This window comes from Eublepharis macularius, chromosome 1 (genome assembly GCF_028583425.1).
Source record: "Eublepharis macularius isolate TG4126 chromosome 1, MPM_Emac_v1.0, whole genome shotgun sequence".
Classification (NCBI taxonomy): domain Eukaryota; kingdom Metazoa; phylum Chordata; class Lepidosauria; order Squamata; family Eublepharidae; genus Eublepharis; species Eublepharis macularius.
This window is the reverse complement of record NC_072790.1, coordinates 132,452,397-132,473,969: the sequence shown is the minus strand read 5'-3', so window position 1 is coordinate 132,473,969 and position 21,573 is coordinate 132,452,397. Positions and strand designations below refer to the sequence as shown.

At 41.2% G+C, this 21,573-nt stretch overlaps 3 protein-coding genes across 7 annotated transcripts in view; 1 reads left to right on the top strand and 2 right to left on the bottom strand.

Annotated features, from left to right (window-relative positions):
• TFB1M (transcription factor B1, mitochondrial) overlaps positions 1-17,743 on the top strand; it is a 62,313-nt gene extending 44,570 nt beyond the window's left edge. For all 3 annotated transcript variants that reach the window (XM_054969842.1, XM_054969843.1, XM_054969844.1), the window contains 2 exons: positions 14,933-15,060; positions 17,246-17,743. In XM_054969842.1, the coding sequence (XP_054825817.1) occupies positions 14,933-15,060; positions 17,246-17,492 (375 nt within the window). In that variant the 3' untranslated portion in view covers positions 17,493-17,743. The remainder of the gene's footprint in view (positions 1-14,932; positions 15,061-17,245) is intronic.
• On the bottom strand, positions 695-11,277 carry CLDN20 (claudin 20). Its single transcript, XM_054969858.1, has 2 exons — positions 11,229-11,277; positions 695-1,469 (listed from the first exon to the last, which is right to left on the bottom strand). The coding sequence occupies exon 2, from the start codon at positions 1,370-1,372 to the stop codon at positions 710-712; it is 663 nt and encodes a 220-aa protein (XP_054825833.1). The 5' UTR covers positions 1,373-1,469; positions 11,229-11,277; the 3' UTR covers positions 695-709.
• A 48-nt stretch (positions 17,744-17,791) lies between the features above and the next one.
• Positions 17,792-21,573, bottom strand: part of TIAM2 (TIAM Rac1 associated GEF 2) — a 215,442-nt gene continuing 211,660 nt past the window's right edge. For all 3 annotated transcript variants that reach the window (XM_054969841.1, XM_054969840.1, XM_054969839.1), the window contains one exon: positions 17,792-18,934. In XM_054969841.1, coding sequence (XP_054825816.1) covers positions 18,303-18,934 — 632 coding nt within the window. In that variant the 3' untranslated portion in view covers positions 17,792-18,302. The remainder of the gene's footprint in view (positions 18,935-21,573) is intronic.

Here is a 21,573-nt window from a genome sequence, read left to right as displayed (position 1 = left end):
TACCTAGGGTAAGGTATTTAAAAGTTAAGACAGAGACAAAAATATATAACGGTGCAACTTGAAACACTAAAATATTTTATTCATACTCTTCTCCATCCTGATGTTTGGACCTCAAACTAGCAATAGTTGGATTAAGTAGATGTTTCTGCAGAAATAAAAATGGCACCTGCAGCAGGTGCTAAATGATGGGATGGGGCAGTTTTGGCAACATCTGAATCAGCTTTTCAGTCTTGACATGCAAATACACAAGAGTTTTTTTAATGAAGAAATCTAGTTACCATGGTAGTTGGGAACTAACAATGAAAGACAGATGTAGCTATGATCTGGAAATAATACATTGGGTTTCCCGTAGAGGCACAATAGGCTTTGCTGGTGCCATAGTTAAAATAAGACTCCTAGGGAAACAAAATTTGGCACATGACAAACATGAACAAACTTTTGCATGCTATAAAAGTCAAATATTGTATTCTTCATTTTGTTCTTTCCTATTGCATTTGAGTTGTAAAGCAATTTCAGCAATACATTAAGGGTTGTTACAGTTATTTAAACTTTTGCTATCTTTTTTGGGGGGTAGTTAGAATACACTTTGTCAAAATATAATTGCAACCTCTTATCAAGAACAGAAAATATTTTTTATTTTAAAAAACACTACAGTACATAAAGCTGCACTTGGCTGTACAGGAAACCTGGTTAATATTTGCAGCTGTATTTACACGTAGTCCTTCAGGTTGTAGCCTGTGTTGTTCTCTTGCTGAGCACCTGGGAACTGCTGGTGCTGCTTGTTAGGATAAATCCAGGCTCCCTGATGCTTTTTAAAACAGGAAGTGCCAAAAATCGCACCTGCGGTGAGTAGAAGCCCTGCTGAAATGAATCCAACGTAAACAGCTCCTCCTGGTTCATGCTTACTGCTTTCTGGGACTGTTGGGTCCAGAAAATTGGAAATGATCTCTCTTGTGTACCATGCTGTTGGTATCAAGCCAAATATTCCTGCAAGAATGAAGAAGACTCCTGCTGCAAATGAAGTGTGGCTCTTGGTGTCCCTGTCCCCTCCCAGGCGGGTGCACTTCATCCCAACGGTGGCGATGCAGATTCCAAAAGCCGAGAGGATGCAAGACAAAACCATGGTGGTCCGCGCTGCCTGGATGTAAACAGGGAGGGAGAGGATGGAATATTTCAGTGTGCAGCTAAACATCCCAGTGCTGTACCATGTGCAGTCCATCCAGAGCCCTTGCATCTGAGTTATGGCTGTAATGATGTTTGAACCCACGTCTGCATTCACCTTCCAGTTGGGCAGCAAGGCGGCTGTGATTGCACCAAAAACACCAAGCAAGGCTAAAATGAAAGCAAAGAACTGAAGAGCTGCTGATGCCATGATGAGATTTGCTGTCACCTTTTGTCTGCCTCTTTATCTTCTGTTGTGGTAAACGTGTGCAACTGTCTGATCGCTCCCCAACCAAGGCTGTAGCCGTCTGTATGTGAGAGAAGGGGGAGGGGGGAGAATGGCAGGGGCAAAAGAAAAGAAATGAAAAAACAAGGCTGTGGTTTTTAATGCAAGCTATCTGAATGAATGACTGAACGTGACCCTGCAGCAGATGAGAAGGCTACAAAAGCACCGAGCAGCTGTACACAGGGCATTTGAACAGAAATGATTACAAATGAAGTGTTTTTGAACGATTGAGCGCAAGGAACCACCTTTTGATAATTCTACTTTTTTGTCATTGTGTATTAAGATGTAAGATTATGGTAATGCTAAAAAGGAAGGAAATGCAAAATGGGGCAATTCTGCCCTTAATGGCCACTGCAGAAGCCTTCATTCTGTCCTGCGAAATGAGGCAGTGAAAGGAACAGAGGTATCAACAGCTAGTATTATAAACTGTTTGTGAAGTCCAAATCTCCAATTAATTTAATTAGTTCAGATGTATAACATTTTTTTTTCAAATTTATCTAAAAATATTAATGTTACAAGTTTTAGCTGCATGTTTGTACTTTTCTGTGTCTTTCATGGTAGTTCAGTAGATCTGTTTTATAAAGCTCTCTGTCTTTTATAGCACTCTTTTCTGAAAAGCCAAGTTCAAGCTTCTGTCCTGGCCATTTAGAACTTTAATTTTTCTTGAGGACTGGAAACTTTACCTGTCCCTTGATTTATTCTAGCTGCATCCAAGATTGTACTGACGTTTAGAGTAAAAACAATTGGTGAAGATTTGGGCATAATCCAGTCAAGCCCCATTGATTCAGGATTAAAGAGTTAAATATGTGCTGTACTTGGTAATTGAAATCAAGCATCATTGTGAACATTTAATATTGTAAACTTGAAGTCAGCTGAATGTGTTCAGTATGTCGTGGACGGTTGCTGGATGATCTTGGGCTCGTCACATACACTCAACCAAAGCTACCCCACAAGTTGTTGTGCTAATAAAATGGAGAAGAATGATGTAGCCCACTTTGGAATCCCCCTTGGGGAGAAACATAGGTTAAAAATGAAATAAATATTTTGTTGGATAAAGACCTGGCATTTTGGCCTTGGGACACTATATTGCTGTTGATACAGCCCAACGTTGCATTTGCCTTTATAGCTACCACTTCACACTGCTGACTCATGTTCACTGGTGATCTACTAAGACCCCTAGATCCTTTTCACACATACTACTGCCAAAGCAAGTCTCTTCCACCCTATAATTATGTGTTTCATTTTTCTTACCTAAATGCAGAACTTTATATTTATCGCTGTTGAAATTCATTTTATTTGTTTTAGCTTAGTTTTCCACCCTGTCAAGATCATCCTGAGTCCTGACTGTCATCTGCTGTACTTGCTGACTCTCCCTATTTAGTATCATCTGCAAATTTAATAAGGATTCCCTCTATTCCTTTATCCAAATCATTTATAAAAATGTTGAACAGAACAGGTACCAGGACCGATCCCTGAGGCACTCTATTTGTCACTCTTATCCAAGAGGATGAGAAACCATTAACAAGCACTCTTTGGGTATAATCTGTCAACCAATTACAGATCCGCCTAACAGTAATAGGATCCAAACCACATTTTACCAACTTATCGACAAGGATATTATGTGGAACTTTATCAGAAGCCTTACTGAAATCAAGATAAACTATATCTACAGCATTCCCCTGATCCAGCAAAGTAGTAAATTTTTCAGAAAAAAGATATAAGGTTAGTCTGACATGACTTGTTCTTGAGAAACCCGTGCTGGCTCTTAGTAATCACAGTCATCCTTTCTAAATGTTCAAGGACTGACTGATGATTTGTTCTAAAACTTTTCCAGGTATAGATGTCAAGCTGACGGGTCGGTAGTTACCCGGATACTCCTTTTTCCCCTTCTTGAAGATGGGGGCAACATTTGCCCGCCTCCAATCTTTTGGCTACTCACCTGTTCTCCAAGAATTCTCAAAAATAATGGACAGAGGCTCAGAAATTACACCTGCAAGTTCTTTTAGTATCTTTGGAATGCAGTTTGTCTGACCCTGAGGACTTAGTTTCATTTAAAGAAACTAGGTGTTTATGTACAACCCAATGCCAATCCTAGGCTATAACTCCCTTCCCCCATCATGTGCTGTTATTGCCATGTTGAATACCATTTCCCTTGCAGGAGAAGACTGAGGAAAAGTAGAAATTGAGCAGTTCTGTTCTCTCTTCATCGCCTGTTACAGTTTTACTTTCCTGACTCTGCAGTAGGCCTACCATGCCCTTGCTCTTTTTCTTACTTTAAACATAAGCAAAGAAGTATTGTCGAAGGCTTTCACGGCCGGAGAACGATGGTTGTTGTGGGTTTTCCGGGCTGTATTGCCGTGGTCTTGGCATTGTAGTTCCTGACGTTTCGCCAGCAGCTGTGGCTGGCATCTTCAGAGGTGTAGCACCAAAAGACTGAGAGATCTCTGTCTTTTGGTGCAACACCTCTGAAGATGCCAGCCACAGCTGCTGGCGAAACGTCAGGAACTACAATGCCAAGACCACGGCAATACAGCCCGGAAAACCCACAACAACCATAAGCAAAGAACATTTTTGTTTGTTGTTTTTAGCATCTCTTGTTAGCCTAAGCTTATACTGAGCTTTAGCTTTTCTAACACTCTCTCTGCAAGCATTGGTTATTTGTTTATATTCATCCTTGGTTATAAGGCCCTTCTTTCGTTACCTAAATGAGTCTTTTTTAAAAATTTCTCAGTTCAGTAGAAAGCTGTTTATGGAGCCACCTTGGTTTCTTTAGGCTCCTCCTATTTTTCCTCCTCATAGAAATTGTTTGTGATTGTGCCTTCGATATTTCTCCTTTAAGAAATTCCCACCCCTCTTGAACTCCCTTCTCCTTAAGTATTTCTGACTATGGAATTCTACCCATCATAACTTTAAGTTTGTTAAAATTTGCTTTCCTGAAGTCCAACTTATACGTCTGACTATGTACAGCTTTTCTGTTCCCCAAGACTGTAAAAATTCCAAAATTACATGGTCACCACTACCCAGGGTGCCCACTACTTTCACCTTGTCAACCACTTCTTCCCTGTTGGTAAAAATCAAATCCACGATAGAAGAACCCCTTGTTTCCCTCTCCACTCTCTGAAAAACTCTCAGCAAGACAAGTCAGGAATTTATTTGACCTTTCATTTTTAGCAGAGTTAGACTTCCAATAGATATCTGGGTAATTGAAATCTTCCATGACCACTGTGTCCTGTCTCTTTGAGAACTTTGTGATTTCTAGAAGTGTCTGGCTTGCTGGTCTATAGCAGACACCCACCATAATATCACTATTATTAATTACTCCTTTTATTTTTACCCAGAGACTCTCAACTGAACTTCCATTATCAGATACGTCTATTTCCTTACAAGTATATACCTCCTTTACATGTAACGCTACTCCTCCCCTCTTACTTGTCTATTCCTTTTAAACAAGTTGTATCCCTCAGTCCTAGTATCCAGTTGTGTAATTCCACCAAGTTTCAGTTTATGCCTATAATGTCGTAGTCCCTCTGGTATGGCTGAAAGATTGGATGAAGTTAAAAAACTGTAAGCTTCTGGCCTTGGAAGGACATAAAAAAATATTCGGTTGGCATGCGTACATGTGGTACGATAAAGTAAAAGCGGACTCTATGTTTTTGCACCATTATATTCGAAGAAGCCTCTTCACGGTCTGGAAGAAATACAAGCGTATATGGAGGAAGGAATTCCTTCATGGGTGGTTCCGTATGGAGTAATAGATCCGAGAACTGTTGATAATGAACAGCAATGCCTAACGTACAAGGAGATTACACAAATACAACATTCAAAGTTGAGAATAAAGACAGAAGAAGAATCATCTCCTTGTTATGGATGGTTTCAGTACAGACAGATCAGAGATCTTTATAATGCGGACTGCTTGAGAGGAGGTATAAGATTGGAAAAATCGGAGCTGGAGGAAGTGTTATTACAAGAAGGCAAGAAAGAAATATCTAAAATCTATAAATTACTTCTGAAATGGCATACAGAGGATGAAACAGTAAAAGTCCAGATGGTGAAGTGGGCAATAAACTTTCACAAAGAGATAACGATGGAGGCGTGGGAACATCTATGGAAAAACACATTGAAGATTTCAACTTGTACGAATATTAAAGAGAACGTGTACAAAATGATCTACAGATGGTATCCTAACACCAAAGAAAATTGCGCTAGGAAATACCAATATGTCAGACAAATGCTGGAAATGCAGAAAGCATGAAGGATCACTATATCATATGTGGTGGACTTGTGAAGTAGCTAAGCAGTACTGGGGAGAAATAATTGAAGCAATTAATGAGATTTTGCAAATCCAAATTAATAAGAAGCCAGAACTGTTGCTACTGAACCTTGGAATGGAGACTGTTCCAGTACAGCATAGAACACTGTTATTTTACATGACTGCTGCGGCAAGGCTTTTGTATGCGCAGAAATGGAAGACACAAGAAATACCAACTGTAGAAGATTGGATTTACAAATTGCTGTACATGGCAGAAATGGACAAAATGACCAGGAAACTTAAAGAGCTTGACCTAGGGCAATATATTACTGATTGGGGGAAATTGAAACAATTTTTGGAAAAAAATGGGATGTAAAAGGAGAACTGTGGCAGTTTGAGAATTTTTAAAGAAAAATAAGGATAAGAGAGGGGGGGGGATCTTACCATATAGGGGAAATGTAATTATAATCTAAGCTAATATAAGGGTTAGGGGAATTCTTTTTCAGAGTATATGAATAAGAGTATAGTTAAATAAATATATTAATGGGGTATACTATATATACTACAAATGATATATAATGTTAGTGGATCAGGTTGTATATTATATAATGACTATGTAATATGGTGTTGTGAGCTGTGCCACATTGGTGGCATGGCACACAGTAGGGGTTTTATAATACATACTATATTGATAGTAGTATATTTGATAGAATATATGTCTAAAAGAAATAGAATATGTTCAAACTAAGATTTTTGTTATATATTATACTATATCACACTGGTCTGCTATATTGAGGGGTATAAGATGTATACTATATTGATAGTATAACTGATAGATGTATACTATATTGATAGTATATTTGATATATATGATAGAATATCTGGAAAAAAATTAGAATGTGCTTAGAGTAAGGGATTTCATTAAGTAATAAGAGGGGTTAAGGGTTGGAAAGCTGTTGGAAGTCGATAGGGAGGGGAGAGGAAAAGGGTGGGGGATAGGGTTAATTAGATATTAAGTGAATGTATGTATTAAATCTGAAAGATATACTCACCAATAAAATTTTTATTAAAAAAAAATATATATATAACGTCATAGTCCCCTTCCTGTATTAGGACTTCAAGTTCCTCCTGCTTGTTTCCCATACTCTGCTCATTAGTGTAGAGACAATGGAAACCATGAGTTATATGCCCTGAGATTCTTGTTTCTGTACTTACCTGCAAGCAAATGTTTCCTAGAATATGTTCCACTCCCCACAAATCTTCGGTGTTCTTATCTCCAGTTATAGGCTTTGAATGTCTCGCTTCCTCATACGATTTAATTTAAAGCCCTCCTTATCAGGTTTGCAAGGCTCTTATGAAATAATAATAATGATGATAACATTTGATTTATATACCGCCCTTTAGGATGACTTAATACCCACTCATAGCGGTTTACAAAGTATGTAATTATTATCTCCACAACAACAAACACCCTGTGAGGTGGGTGGGGCTGAGAGAGCTCCTAGAAGCTGTGACTGACCCGAGGTCACCCAGAGGGCTTCAAGTGGAGGAGTGGGGAATCAAACCTAATTCTCCAGATTAGAGTCGCACGCTCTTAACCACTGCACCAAACTGGCTCTCAACACATTTTTTCCACCACTCATGAGGTGCAAACCATCTCTCAATAGAAGAACTTCATCTCAAAAGTGTAAGCCATGGTCCAAAAACCAAACCTTTCCTGATGACACCAACTATTTGCAGTATTCTTCTTTTCCTTCCCACACCATGGCCATCAACAGGAAGAACGGATGAAAACACTACCTACGCTCCCAGATCCTTAACCTTCTTACCCAGAGCCACATAGTTCCTCCTCCTCTTGTTGCCTTCTCAAGAGGGCTTCGTGTGTTCTGTCCATGAACACCTTCCCTTATGAAATGGAGTGTGGACAACCATGCCTCAAGTCTGTATGTTCTCTCTAGTAGGGCTACCAAATTGCACATGCTGCAAGTGTGATTGTTGTTACCCTCAGGTAAGAATATGAACATGCCACAGTCTCTGCATGTCACTGCCTCAGCTCTCTCACCAGCCATGCTGCTGCAATCCATTTAAGAAGTGGTCCAGTTTTTATTGTACTTCCTTGGTATCTTCCCTGCCAAGCTGTCTCACAAGACTACTTGTGAAAGGCTTGCAGAACCTCCCCCCCCAAAAGCCTAACACCTATAGGATGTAAGTGATGTTCAGTGTCTAACAGGTCCCCTAGGCCAGACCTGCAGGCTAAGAACCAAAGGGCAAGAGCCTCTGGTGATGAGGAGCCTAATTTAATTCAAGGCTCACCCAGCAGGGCAGGGCCAGCAGTCAGCCCCAGGCAAAACAGACCCTCTCCAATTAGCAACAATCACCTTGTGCAATTAGCTACAACCCAGGCAAAAGAGACGCACAGAAACAACAGTTACTCCAACAGGCACCACTCTCCAGCAGGCTGTGCATACTCACACACACCCAAACACTGTCCTCCCACATAGTAACCTTAGCTAATTCTCTCCAGCAGTTAAGGAAGACAACAGAAAACACTCACCACTCCAGCAGTTCTATAGCCCTGAGCCTGAGTGATACAGAGAGTGGAAGAAGGGTTTTTTTCTCTCTTTGTAGTGGAGAACTTGGTCGAGGGGATGCATGCCTCATTCCCTCAGGTGTACTATTAGCCATTATGAGCCAGAGTGGCCCACTTACACACATGCCCCACATTTTCCTTTCAAACTGATGTTCAATTTGCCATGCCTCTGGCATGTGCTCTGCCCTTCTTGGATATTTTGGATATTTTTCTTTAAAATAATATTACAAAGTAGTATTTTTCTGTCTACCTAGGGAGTCCCCAAGTGTCCGAAAGCTTATCCATGGGTGGTCCCATTTTGTTGCTCTCAACCTGTTAGGAGGAGCACTGATAATAGTAGAAGTAGTAGCAACAGAATTTGATTGGATTAGATTTTAGTATGTAATTAAAGGGATTAAACATAGATGAGCCAGCCTCTCCTGTGAACAGACATTTGCAGTTGCTAACAAGCCTAAATGCAGAGTTCAGAATCCAGTAATTAGTGGATCTTCTGCTTGTAGATTTCTCATGGCTGTAACTACATATAGAATTCAAAACTTGCTGTCAACATACAAAAAAGAAAAATGTCTCTGCTGAGCCAGCCTTTTTTAAAAACCTGCTGAGCTAAATATGTTTAGGAGCAGAGTTGCTTTTAAAAACCACTTTTAAACCTTTTTATGAATAATATATTTCATCTATTAAAATATATGTTTAAACAAGGATTCCTCTGGATGCCTTTTGGCACTTATATCATGCTGGTTACACCCATTGATTATAGCAGTCTTTTTGTAATAAGGGGAAGATTAAAGTAATTTTGTATCTAAATGTTTAAATTTTTAGAAGATTTTAAACAGTAGATAATTCATCTTCTCTGTTAGAAGACATGTTAGTGGATTGTTCATTTCCACATCCTTTGCCAGTTACCATATAAGAAAAGTTTTATTCTCTGAACAATATTACTATAAACAGAAAAGCAAAGTAATACGTTTTCAGAACTCCTTTTAATTGATATATTGTCGAAGGCTTTCACGGCCGGAGAACGATGGTTGTTGTGGATTTTCCGGGCTGTATCGCCGTGGTCTTGGCATTGTAGTTCCTGACGTTTCGCCAGCAGCTGTGGCTGGCATCTTCAGAGGTGTAGCACCAAAAGACAGAGATCTCTGAGTGTCACAGTGTCTCAGTGTCACAGTTGTGACACTCAGAGATCTCTGTCTTTTGGTGCTACACCTCTGAAGATGCCAGCCACAGCTGCTGGCGAAACGTCAGGAACTACAATGCCAAGACCACGGCAATACAGCCCGGAAAATCCTCAACAACCATCCTTTTAATTGGTTTCCTCAATCCCGGCTGTGTTTTCCATTTCAGGAATCCAGGTTTTTAAAAAAAAATCCAAATATACTTGCTCACTTCTTTGTCTTACAGTAGATGGGTAAAGAGAAAGGGTTCTGCAGCTGCTCCTATCTTGCAGGTTTGGAAAGTCTCCCCGGCACTTTCCATTCTGGAAAAGGAGCCTGGACGTGCACAAACGCATTTTCTCTTCCTCTCTCAACAAGCTGCAGGCTGTGAGAAGCATGCCCATCCCAAGAAATTTCCAAACAATACACCAGACTACACACTACATGATGGCAGAAGCAGTGGAGACTTTCTGCCCTTAATTTTGTCCGTGAAAGAGATGCGGAATTGCAGAATGGAGCCGTCTTTTTATGTTTGCTGCAAAAGCAATTGGTTCTGTATCCAAAAGACTTTGGGTCTCTTGTGTGCTCTCAAAGATCACCTTTGTATGACAAACTTTACTAGTACTAGTGGTAGGTTCATTGAGAGATCATTTCACTAAATATATATTTTGTAGAGGGGGAACATCATCTCGAGTCCTTTCTCTAATTTCTTTCCCCAAGTGTTCTCTGGAGTGATTATTAGTTGCAAGGACTGGAAGTGTGCAGTCTGCTATGACCGTCCTCTTTAATTGACATAGTAGCAGCCACACAGAGCAGGTATACACAACTCTGCAGCTCACAAGATAGATGGGAAATGGAGACATCCCTGGATGGTACCATCCATCTCTTGTCACTGTCTCGCTAATGTTTGCTTCAGTTTATAAGTTTCAGTAGATTTAAAATTAAAGCAAATAGAAACCTAAAGCAGCAATAATGACACTTTCTCATCATAAATAATATAAGCATACAGTTTTGTCTTACATAACACTTTAAATACCATGAACTGTAATGTGGGAGTCTTATCTTAATACTTACTGCCAGATGGGACGTGTAAGATGTTTTCTTGACAACAGAAGCTGTGGAAACACAGCTTCTCCTGAATGTAAAGCTTGCTGTGCCTTATAGAAAAACTGCATTTTTTAAATTAAACAAATAAAGCTCTCTGGTACAGCTAACACACCACTGCTGCCCATGCTCTGTCTCAGTACCATCGACTGGAGAATAAAGGACTACTTTGTTTACTGAAGCTGTACTGGAGAAAATGCTTTGGTTAGAGAGCAAAAGCAAAGAGATTATGGGACAGACAGATGCAAACCCAGCACCCTAAATGTATAGTATTTTCTCTAAATGTTTGGCAACAGCTTGGAAACTTTGAGAACATGAAAGCTTTTGAGAACCATGTATTAAAAGAAATGACATCTTTATTATGTTTTTTAAAAACTGCTTCAAGCGTAAGAAAGGGAAACTTTAGAATGAACTCTGCTGCATTGTCGAAGGCTTTCACGGCCGGAGAACGATGGTTGATGCCAGCCACAGCTGCTGGCGAAACGTCAGGAACTACAATGCCAAGACCACGGCAATACAGCCCGGAAAACCCACAACAACCAACTCTGCTGCAGTTGAAATCAGGCAATTTGCTCTTACAAAGCCCCCTCCACAACTAGGCCACTGCTGTTCCTTCTAGGTATTATGGTGTACTAAATTTAAGTACAATTAAAGTGATAATTTTATGTGATCAAGTTTACCTACCTGGTGGTGATAGCTTGTAACCCTCAGAAGTTTGTTCTGTAGTCACTTTCTCTGAGGAGTGTCAGGCACTAGAGCAGCAACATTTGCTGATGATGCTTCTCTGATAAATACAGAGCATTGCTGAAGAGGTCGTAACAAGTCAGTAAGAAGAAGCCTGTAAAGTGGGAAGGGGAAACCTGCTGATTATGCTGCAAGAGAAATATGAGTTGTCCTGATAGTTTTCTGAAACGTGGAAAGGAAAAGGGAATTGGTTAGTGGCGCAAGTTTATTAACAGCTACATTTTTCTCATTTGCTTCGTTAATCTTGAAACAACTGGTTTCTATATGGTCTTCTTAATGTGATTTTAAGACTACCATTACATAATTACTCGAAGACTTCTGTGCCCCTTGATAGCTTGATAAAGAGTACTCCACCCATGTTGGCTGACCTTGGCAGCCAGCCAAACTTAGTGGTCACCACTGAGCTGAAAGTTGCAGTCCTAAGACTGGAGAAAATCTAGTTGAGCTCAGTGGTACTTTCTTCTGAGTAGGCTTGCTATAGTGGGTTTATAAACATACTTGAGGTAATGATGGCAAACTTTTAAAATGCCATTGGACGGATTCAGTTAGCACTGTGGCTGATATTGGAAATGGGTCTTGAGATTGGAGAGTACATAACCACATGCATATGCTGTTAACACAAGACTGCCAGTAACATGTACACTGAGTATGTGTTGTGCTTTTGTTGTGACTATCTTTGTACCACTGTAGAACTTAATAGAGGCCAATGACCCCATAGAAGGACTCAGCAGAGAGAAAGGGAGCGAGAGCGACTGCATGTTTTCTCATAACTCTAATTCTATTAAGGAATCATGCTCTTTAAGAAAATTAAGTTAATGTAGAAGTTTTTAAATATTAGCAGCCAACCATGTTAACACAATTTTCACTTAACTGTTGGTAAGAAGCTTTTTAAAGAGGCTTTTTAAAAGAAAGATAAAGTTTACTTGATGGGAAATAGCAAGCTATTAATTGTCCTTTGGGAAAGTATTCCGCACTGTGGGTGCAGCACCAGAGAAAGTTCTCTCTGTTCTTGCAGTGTTTACTTGAACAAATGATGGAGTATGGAGCTGATCTCAAGGACTAAGCGGTAGATACACGAAAATGTTTTCAAAGACAGGTGAGCAGCAGTACATTGACTTGAGCCTAGAAACAAATGAGTAGCCAGTACAGCTGGGCTAAGATTGGAATTATGTGGTATTTATGTGTGTCAAGAAGTAGAAGCTAAGCAACAGCCCATGAACCCTGACATTTTGTACCTTAAATGATAACTCCGTAAATGTTATACAGTGAGCTTTAATCCCAGAAGATATAAAATATAAAGCAACGTATTTTAAATCTTATCTCACACACCCTTTCCCATTGTTTGTCTTCTGGAGTCTTTAGCCCTGTGTAGTTTTTGTTATCTGCAGCCATAGTTGTTTGCATAAGTGATGGTGGTAGGGGGGTTATCCAGCCAATGCTACGAAACCTGGGCTATGATACTACTTGTCAGAGTCTTTGTTTTCCCAGTTGCTTGATCTGTTGGGTGCCCTGTTGGTTATCTGGGGTAGGACTGAACAGGGTGGAGGGCAATTTCTCCTTCTGGCCCACACAAGACTTTATTTAAAGTGGCTGATTCTGAGCCTTTGTGGGCTGCTCCTTCTGGCTGTATGTTTTGTCTAATAGTTGGCTTGCTTACATTATGTGTTTCTTAAGTACTTGTTGCACTACACAAGAAAATTAATTTTTCTGGTGGGAGAGGGCAGCAAAAGCGATAGAAGGGAGATACTCTAGTTTTTTTTCCATTAAGCGATCTTTTGCTTTGGTTTCACAGGAATTATTTTTGGTCTGTTAAAATGTTTGCAAAATAAAGTAGAGAGGCCAGTATTGTTACTAGCAATGTTAAGTATGTTTATGTTCTGTTAGACTTTGTAATCCTGCCTGCCAATATACACAACCCAGAAATAGCACATAATGTCTATAATTTTAAAGCACCCAGTTGCAAGTGAATAGCATTTTCCTGAATCCATTGCCATAGTAACAAAGCAGCTTTCCTAGAGTTCTAGGAACTCCAGCCTGTAATGGAGTGAGCCATGTGAAGTGCTGTGTATTTCTGCAAGCAGAAAACATCCAAGTGTAATCCTGAGATCACAGTTCTTTCAGTTATTTCACCTTGAATGCCAAGCTATATCTAATTCATTTGCCACTTTTTTTACAAGGTTTAATTCTTTTCAGTTGGATGGGGTCCGCCATATTTCTACATGCTGCGCACTAGGGCTGTGCTATTTGGGTTTCGCTTCGGGTAAAGAAACCCAAAGAGGTCCTGATTCAGCAAGCTTTAGTATTCCTGAAGCGGGGCCGGCATGCTGGCCCCGCTTCGGAATACTGAAGCAAAGCTTTCCGAAGCATTCGGAAATGCTTTGGAAAGCTTCGGGGCTTGTTTAAAGGGCCCCGCCACTGCTTGCAAGCAGCGGCGGGGCCCTTTAAACATCAACCTCCCACCTCCTCCCCACCTACCTTGTGGTCACTCCGGGCTGGCTCTTCTGCCGCCACCGTGCCACTGCCCGAGCCTGCGGGGTGGAGGGGAAGGCTGGAGCCGCCACCTCCAGCCCTTCCTGCCCCTCAAATGGTCGTGGCGCACCATATTTCTACCGGCGTGCTGCGGCCATTTGAGGGGCAGGAAGGGCTGGAGGAGGCGGCTCCAGCCTTCCCCACCACCCCGCAGGCTCAGGCGGCAGTGTGGCAGCAGAAGAGCAGGCTGGCTTCAGGCCGCACTGCCTTGTGCTGCCGCCACCCAGCTGATAACCCTCCCGCCACCAGGTAAGTGGGTGGGGGTTGGAGGGGTCTCCCCAGGGTTGGGTGGGGGTGGAGGGGTCTCCCCAGGGGGGGCTAGAGGGGTTGCCCCAGAGAGGGGGTGGGGTGGGGGGGAGTTTCCCCCTCTCGCTTCAGTATGCTCCAAATCTTCATGGAGCATACCGAAGCGATTCCCGAAACCTGAATTTGAAGCGGCTTGCTGCTTCGGATTTGGAGGTATTCCGAAGCAGGAATACCGAATCTCTCCACCTGTGCACAGCCCTACTGCTTACTTTAAAAATGTTTTCCTTCCTTTCCTTCCTTTGTGCATTTAAGCATTTTAAGAAGCTTAGTTTGGTGTAATGGTTAGGAGTTTAGTCTAGGACCATGGAGACTTGTGTTCAAATTCTGGCAAAGAGATGAAGCTTTTCTGTGACCTGAAGCCAGTCACTCTCTCACACTGTGACCTACCTCATAGGATTGTTGTGGAAGATAAATTGGAGTAAGCATGTACACTGTTCTGAGCTCCTTAGAGGAAGGGAGGTTTACAAAAAAGAATAAGCAAGTCGGTTGATACTTCCAAAGTTAATTGCCACGATATATGAAAAAGTGGAGAATTGTCCAGTCACTCTGCAGAATGTAAGCTGGGCACATAGACCTATTGCTGTAATAATTAAATAGAAACCAAGTTGAGAACTTGCACTATAGATACAGAATGAATGCCTCATTCCCAGGGTTCATTTCCATAGACCTGAAATGCATAGTCAGTTGTCTTCTAGGGATAATTTATACTTGTGAGCTAACATTTTCACTGCTCCTGTTCTTTGAATGTGAGTTCTCATTTAATTTCATTGGTGATAGAGGTCCTCCTCTTATTTTTTTTCTGTTTACAGGTGGATGTGACTATCGTTCATTTTACACCATTGGTAAAACCAAAGATAGAACAGCCCTTTAAGCTGATAGAGAAAGTTGTTCAAAGTGTTTTTCAGTTCAGAAGAAAATACTGTCATCAAGGAGTACGGTAAGAATTCTTTCTCAAATAGAAAATATCTGTTTGGAATAGTAATGTTGATGCAACTGCTTCCAAAGTTACTTCATGATTGTAGTAACTGATAGTAGAAACTGAGTGAGTGAAAAATGCCATCATGACCCAGGTATGCTGGGACTATCACACTCTCTCAAGCTAACATGCCTCATGGGATGATTGTTATTATTTACATTATTTATAGTCCACCTTTCTCACTGAGACTCAAGGCAGATTACATAGTATAAGTCAATATGAACATTGGCTGGGTATTTAATAAATGATACAACAGGACAGGGAGAGCAGCAATTTGAAAACAAGCAGAAATCTAATACAGAGCTGAAAAACAACATTGAAACAAAAACATAAGCAGATTGGTATGACATATTAAACAGCACAAGAATCTCTATTAGGAGCATACTTAGAGCAACGCAGAGTACACAGTAGTATAGTCTACAGTCCCAACCCCTGTACCAGTGCATCTCTCTGAACCATATCCTTACAGCACAGCCTTATCAGCTGTGTAAGAAAACCCTCGTGAATGATTCAGTTTTACAGTTTGTAGAAAGCTAGAAGAGTGGGCACTTTCCTGATTTCTTCAGGAAGACCATTCCATAAGGTGGGGGCCATGACAGAGAATCCAGCTGTTGATTTGGCCCATGTGCAGGGTAGCATCTGCAGAAGGCCCTGTTCAGATGAGTGAAGCTGCTGTGGTAGGCCATAGGGAGAAAAGCAGACCTGCAGATATAAAGGACCAAGGCCATAAAAGGCTTTGTATATGATAACCAGTACCTTGAAATGAGCCTGGTAACTGGTGGGTAGCCAGTGGAATGACTGCAGAATGGAGAGTAATATGCATGCTCTGCCTAGCTCCTGATAATAATCAAGCTGTGAAATTCTACACCAGCAGGTGTTTCCAAGTTAACTTTGAGAGGAGGCCTATGTAGAGTGCATTACAGTAGTCTAGTCGCAGTGTTACCATGGCATGGATCCAGGTATATTGGGGCACCTAGGCTAGATTTGTAAAAGGCACTTTTTGTAGCTGCCTTAACTTGCTTTTCCAGCAGTAGCACTGGATCTAGTATAACCCCTAGGCTCTTGAGTCTGCAAGGGTCAACTGACCATCAAAAGTGGGGAGCATAGTGTTCTTCAACAATAACAACAGTTCCATTTGTATACTGCTCTTTTGGCCATACTAGTGCTCACTCAGAGCAGTGAACAAAGTCAGTGTTACTATTATCCCCGTTGTACAGCTGGGGAGCTAGGGCTGACAGGAATGGCTTACACCTAAGGCCACCTGGTGAGTTCATGGCAGTAGTGAGATTTGAAGCAGGGAAGTGTTGTATCTCAGTCCAATTATTTAACCACTACACTAGCTCTCAAGATCTCTGCCTTCCCCACCAGCATCACTTCCATCTTGTCTGGGTTCTGTTTGTTTGTTCATTTTCAGTCATTTGACCACAGCTGTCAGGCAGTGACTCAAGATCTCTACTGCATCATGTAGTGACTTGGACAGTGAAATATAGAGCTTCTTGTTGTGATAAGGTGGTGAAGGCTAGAAAGATGTGATAAGCCAATTTCGGTCCCAATTATGGAGAAAAGAGGAGTCTCTTTTTAAAATACATATATAAAAACACAAGTTCAAACTCCAAAGAGAACAACATACTATAGATGGAGGATATAACCCTTACAGCTTAAAACAGCCTTTTTGTATTTTTTGGAACCATGTTTTGGTATTTTGGGGTGGTGCTATTACACTCCAATCACAGCTGCCTGAGGCAGAGATGTGTATAGCTGAGCTAGTTGCAAGAACAATGATCATTGCCAAGAATGAATACTTGTCAGAGATGAATACTTGGATGAATACTTGTCAGAGATGCTTTAGGCTGATCCTGCACTGGGCAGGGGGTTGGACTAGATGGTCTGTATAGCCCCTTCCAACTCTATGATTCTATGATTATTAAGCCTTACTGTGAGGAATATGAATGTTTTTTGCCTTTGGATACATGGAAGAGGGGTGACTGCACAACATGGAACTGAAACAAATTATATCATTGGGTCATTTTACAAGGGTTAGCTGCCACTAGAAACAATTGATCTGATAAATGTAAAATCATAATAATGGAACAAGATGGTAATTTTACAGCCTCTGTTATTTGATTATTTCTACTACTATTTTCAGAATTTTATTTCCAGAAGCAGAACGTTTGAAAAAGGCTGAACAGATGCTCATGTTAGCTGATGTTGATCCAACTCTGCGCCCAACTCAACTTTCTGTGTTTCACTTTAAAAACCTTTGTGACGTATATAGGAAAATGTGTGATGAAGATCCAAAGCTGTTTGCTTACAACTACCGAGATGAACTGAAACAGAAGAAAAACAGGAATAAAAGCAACTTGGAAAGGACTGAGGACAACAGTTTGCTTTAGCTTACTTACTAATATTAGCCAAGCGAAAAGTGTGTAACCCTGTCTGTTGACTGGAATGAAATATTTCAGCAAGTATGCATATCATCACATCTTCCTGGAGCAAGCCTGGCAGAAGGTGAGCAATTAGGATTACAGAATAAATGCACGTTACCTAGTGTTAACTTTTTTCAACTCTTCCCTATGCTGGAACAGCCAACCTACATTGACAGCACGAACAAGGATAAAATGAGCAGAAGGTTTGGATGCCTGTATGTTGAACTTGGTATTCTTAGAGAAAAAGGCAAAACACAACCAACATGCCTACTGAATTGAACATTTTACTGTACAGGTTTGTAAAGAAAATAAAAATACAATAAAATAAGATTACAGTACAGACTTTTGTATTTACATTTATATATATAAAATAAAGTATAAACAATACCTTGCATCAAAGTGTGGGCTTTTATTTTTTTTTTAGGAACAATTAAAAATGTGACTGCTTTAAATAAAGTAAAAATTAAAAAGGAGGAAATTAAACATTCAGATCATTAAAGCTATGGACCCTTGTCAAATGTATGGATCATATTTTTCCATCTCCCTTTCCCCATAATTTTTAAAAGCTACCTAATTTTATACAAAAGAGAACGTAGGTTGCAGATTCTGGGAAGTTTAACCTTTTTTTGTTTGTTTGTTTCACAATAAATTAAAATAACTTAAGCCTTTACAACTACTTCTGCTGAGAAACACAGTAGTGCATTAAGTCAAAAAGTTAGTAGTTTCTCAGATTACAACAATCATCTGTTTTGGAATCTTGCGGGAAAGCACAGAAAGCTAGGACTTTCCATGCCTGTCCACACTTTCATAGAAGCAGTCTTCATTCACCACGGAAGTTAAGCTTTGTACGCTAAATTCCCTTTCTAAAATTGAATTAAGATCAAAACTGGAAGCATCAGGATGACTGTCAAGCGACTGGTGATGCTCCTGCATAGTCAGCAAAGTACCTCTGTCGCGTCTGGTACTGTTTACCTTCCGTTTAATGGGACAGAAATGGCCACGCACTAACTTAGGATGTTCTGCCCCATGCTCATCGTCTCTCTCAAAAGGATGCATTGCCTCTGTATCCTCACTGGCATTCTCAGAAATTTTTAGGCGCTTGAATTGGATTTCTATGTCTTTCGTGGGGCTGCCTTTCTTTAGAATGTGCTGGTAGTCATCTTCATCATCACTTAGAATGTCAGATTCCTTAACAGGGCTGTTTGAAAAATCAGATGCACAGTTCTGCAGATGTTTCACAGGAGAGGAATGTTTAGATTCCAGGATGCTGTCTGTAGTGTGGCAGCTGCTACTTTGAGTACTGCTGCTGAGGCTGCATTCATCAGAATCCAGTGCATTTCCTTTGCCAGCCTCTGTGCTCCACTCATTACTGGGAGAGTTCTTCAGTAACTTCAAGGATCTTGAAGAAGCTGCCAACATAAAATACTGTTGTAATTTCAGTTTGATATGAGAATTTTTATAAACGACAATGACTAACTGCAAAGCTTATAACAAAAATCTTACAATGCAAGTATAATTTCCCCATTATAAATAACTGCAATAGGCTGTTGCAGGCAGGTTAAACTTAGGCATTCTTAACCTGTCTTCACTCAGGGCATAGACAAGACTTTTAACAAAGACACTGTTCAGCTGGACATGGGGAGTTTAGAATAATAATATAAACCATGCCATCATCAGAGGTGGGGGAAAATTCTTGTTTGGTAACTATAAAAGCCAGTCTTTGAAGCACACTGCTCTAATGCTGTGAGGAAGAGCAGCAGTGGCTGGTAAAAGGGAGCCAGCCTCCACTGCAAAGGAATTCTCACCCTTGTATGTAAGGCCGAGGAGGTCAGTCAACACTAAGTGTGTAGCTGTTACTTTACATGTACTGCTTTTAAATCAGTGGGGACTGCTAGCCAGTTAACTATGTGCTTGCATGGTGCTGACTGTGATGTTCCTCCTTCCTTCCAGCAATGGCAGGCAATTCCCTTTCTCCTTTCAGTATCCTGCAGCCAAACAGTCCACTTTACAGACTACTGCAGTGACCACTGTTAGACAAAAGCTGCAGAATGAATCATTTGCTAATTATTGGTCTTTATGTTGATTGGTTCTTTGCAATCTCTTGTATATCATTTTTATATAATGTGAAAGTTTATTCATATATCCCAAAATCCACATATAGAGAGACTGAGAGAGTGGTAGCTGACCAGCTCCAGATCATCTTGGAAAACTCTAGCTCTCTAGACCCTTTCCAGTCTGGACTCAGACCAGGGCATGGGACAGCGACAGCACTAGTAGTGTTAGTGGATGGTCTCCATCTGAATACAGACAAAGGCCATGCCTCCTCATTGCTCCTCCTGGATCTATCTGCAGCCTTTGACACAGGAGAACATGCCATCCTGTTGAGGGTTTTAGAGACAAAAGTGGGCATCAAAGGATTTGCCTTAGACTGGTTTAAATCGTTTCTCATGGAACGGACTCAAAGGGTTGCTGTTGGAGATCAGCTATCTCCAGAATGGGAACTATCTTGCGGGGTCTTCGGCACAATGTTATTCCCATGTTATTCAACCACTACGTAAAGCCTCTAGGAGAATTCATTCTCAGCTATGGAGTTTGTATGTCACCAATATGCAGATGACACCCAACTCTGTATCTTGCTATCCAGGTCCCCATAGGATGCAGTACAACTCTTGGATTGCTGCCTGACAGTTGTGGTGAAATGGCTGAAAACACACAAAATTGAAATTGAACCCAGACAAGATGTAAGTGACACTTCTTGGGAAGGCAAAGATCTTAAAGGACATTGTACTCCCTACTTTTGATGGAGTTCATTTGATCCTTGCAAACTTGGTTAAGAGCCTAGGGGTTATACTGGATCCAATGCTACTACTAGAAAAACAAGTTAAGGCAGCCACAAAAAATGCTTTCTACAACCTCACTCTAGCCTGGAAGATGGCTTCTTACCTCGATGTGGCTAACCTGGCCACCTGGATCCATGCTATGGTAACATCAAAACTCGACTATTGTAATGCACTATATATAGGTCTCCCATTTAAATTAACTAGAAGACTCCAATTGGTGCAAAACGCTGCGGCCCAACTTATCCGGAGTGAGCAGGAGCATGAACATCCCCCCCCTTCTGCAGTCACTCCATTGGCTATCAGTTACCATGTGCAGTTCAATGTATTGGTTATCACATACAAGGCTCTTCACGGCCTTGGTTCAACATATCTACAGAACCACCTCCTTTCCTATTTTCCTCCATGACAACTTCGCTAACCTGAACAGGGTTTCCTGCAGGTGCCACTCTGCACATGGGTGAAATCAACAGCAGCCAATACACAGGCTTTCTCTGTGGTGGCCCCTTCCCTGTAGAACAGCCTGCCTGAGGAGGTCAGGAGAGCCCGCACTCTTCTAGCTTTCCTCAAACAATTCAAAACCACATTATTCAAAAAGGCTTTTGTATTGTAGGGAGTAGACATGGCCATGAATTGAAATACAAATCAAATTTCGTGACAAATTGGACCTATTCGTTTATCGTGAAACCACGTTTCATGGGGCTGCACTTTTCACAAACTCCACAACTTTTGGGGGCGATTCGTTCGATTCATGAATACTTTGTGCTGCCAGACAGGCTGACGCTGATCCATTGATTCCCTAGGCAACATAGGCCCGGAATGTCTGCAGACCTTTAGTTGCTGTGGAAACCCCAGTCTTAGCCCACATAACCTTGACAGGCAGTTCTCCCTGCCAACCTGAGAGCTGAGCAATGTGGGTCTACCCAAGTTTACCTGGGAATTGTAGTCAGAGACTCCTTCCCCTCTCTGTTTCCCTTCTCCATTTTTAAGAATGGGCTGGTAGAGTAGCAGCGGTGACGGCAGCCTCAGCAGCTCCTTCTGCCGCTGCTTGCTGCTTGCCAGCTTCAGGAACCATTCCCTGACTCTCTACCTCCCAACCTCCTGCTGCTCTGACATGCCTTCCCACCCACCACCACCCCCAAGCTCACTGGAGCGGATCCTGAGAAGATCCGCTCTGCTCGGCTTTTCCTTCGAGAACTTGGGAGGCGGGG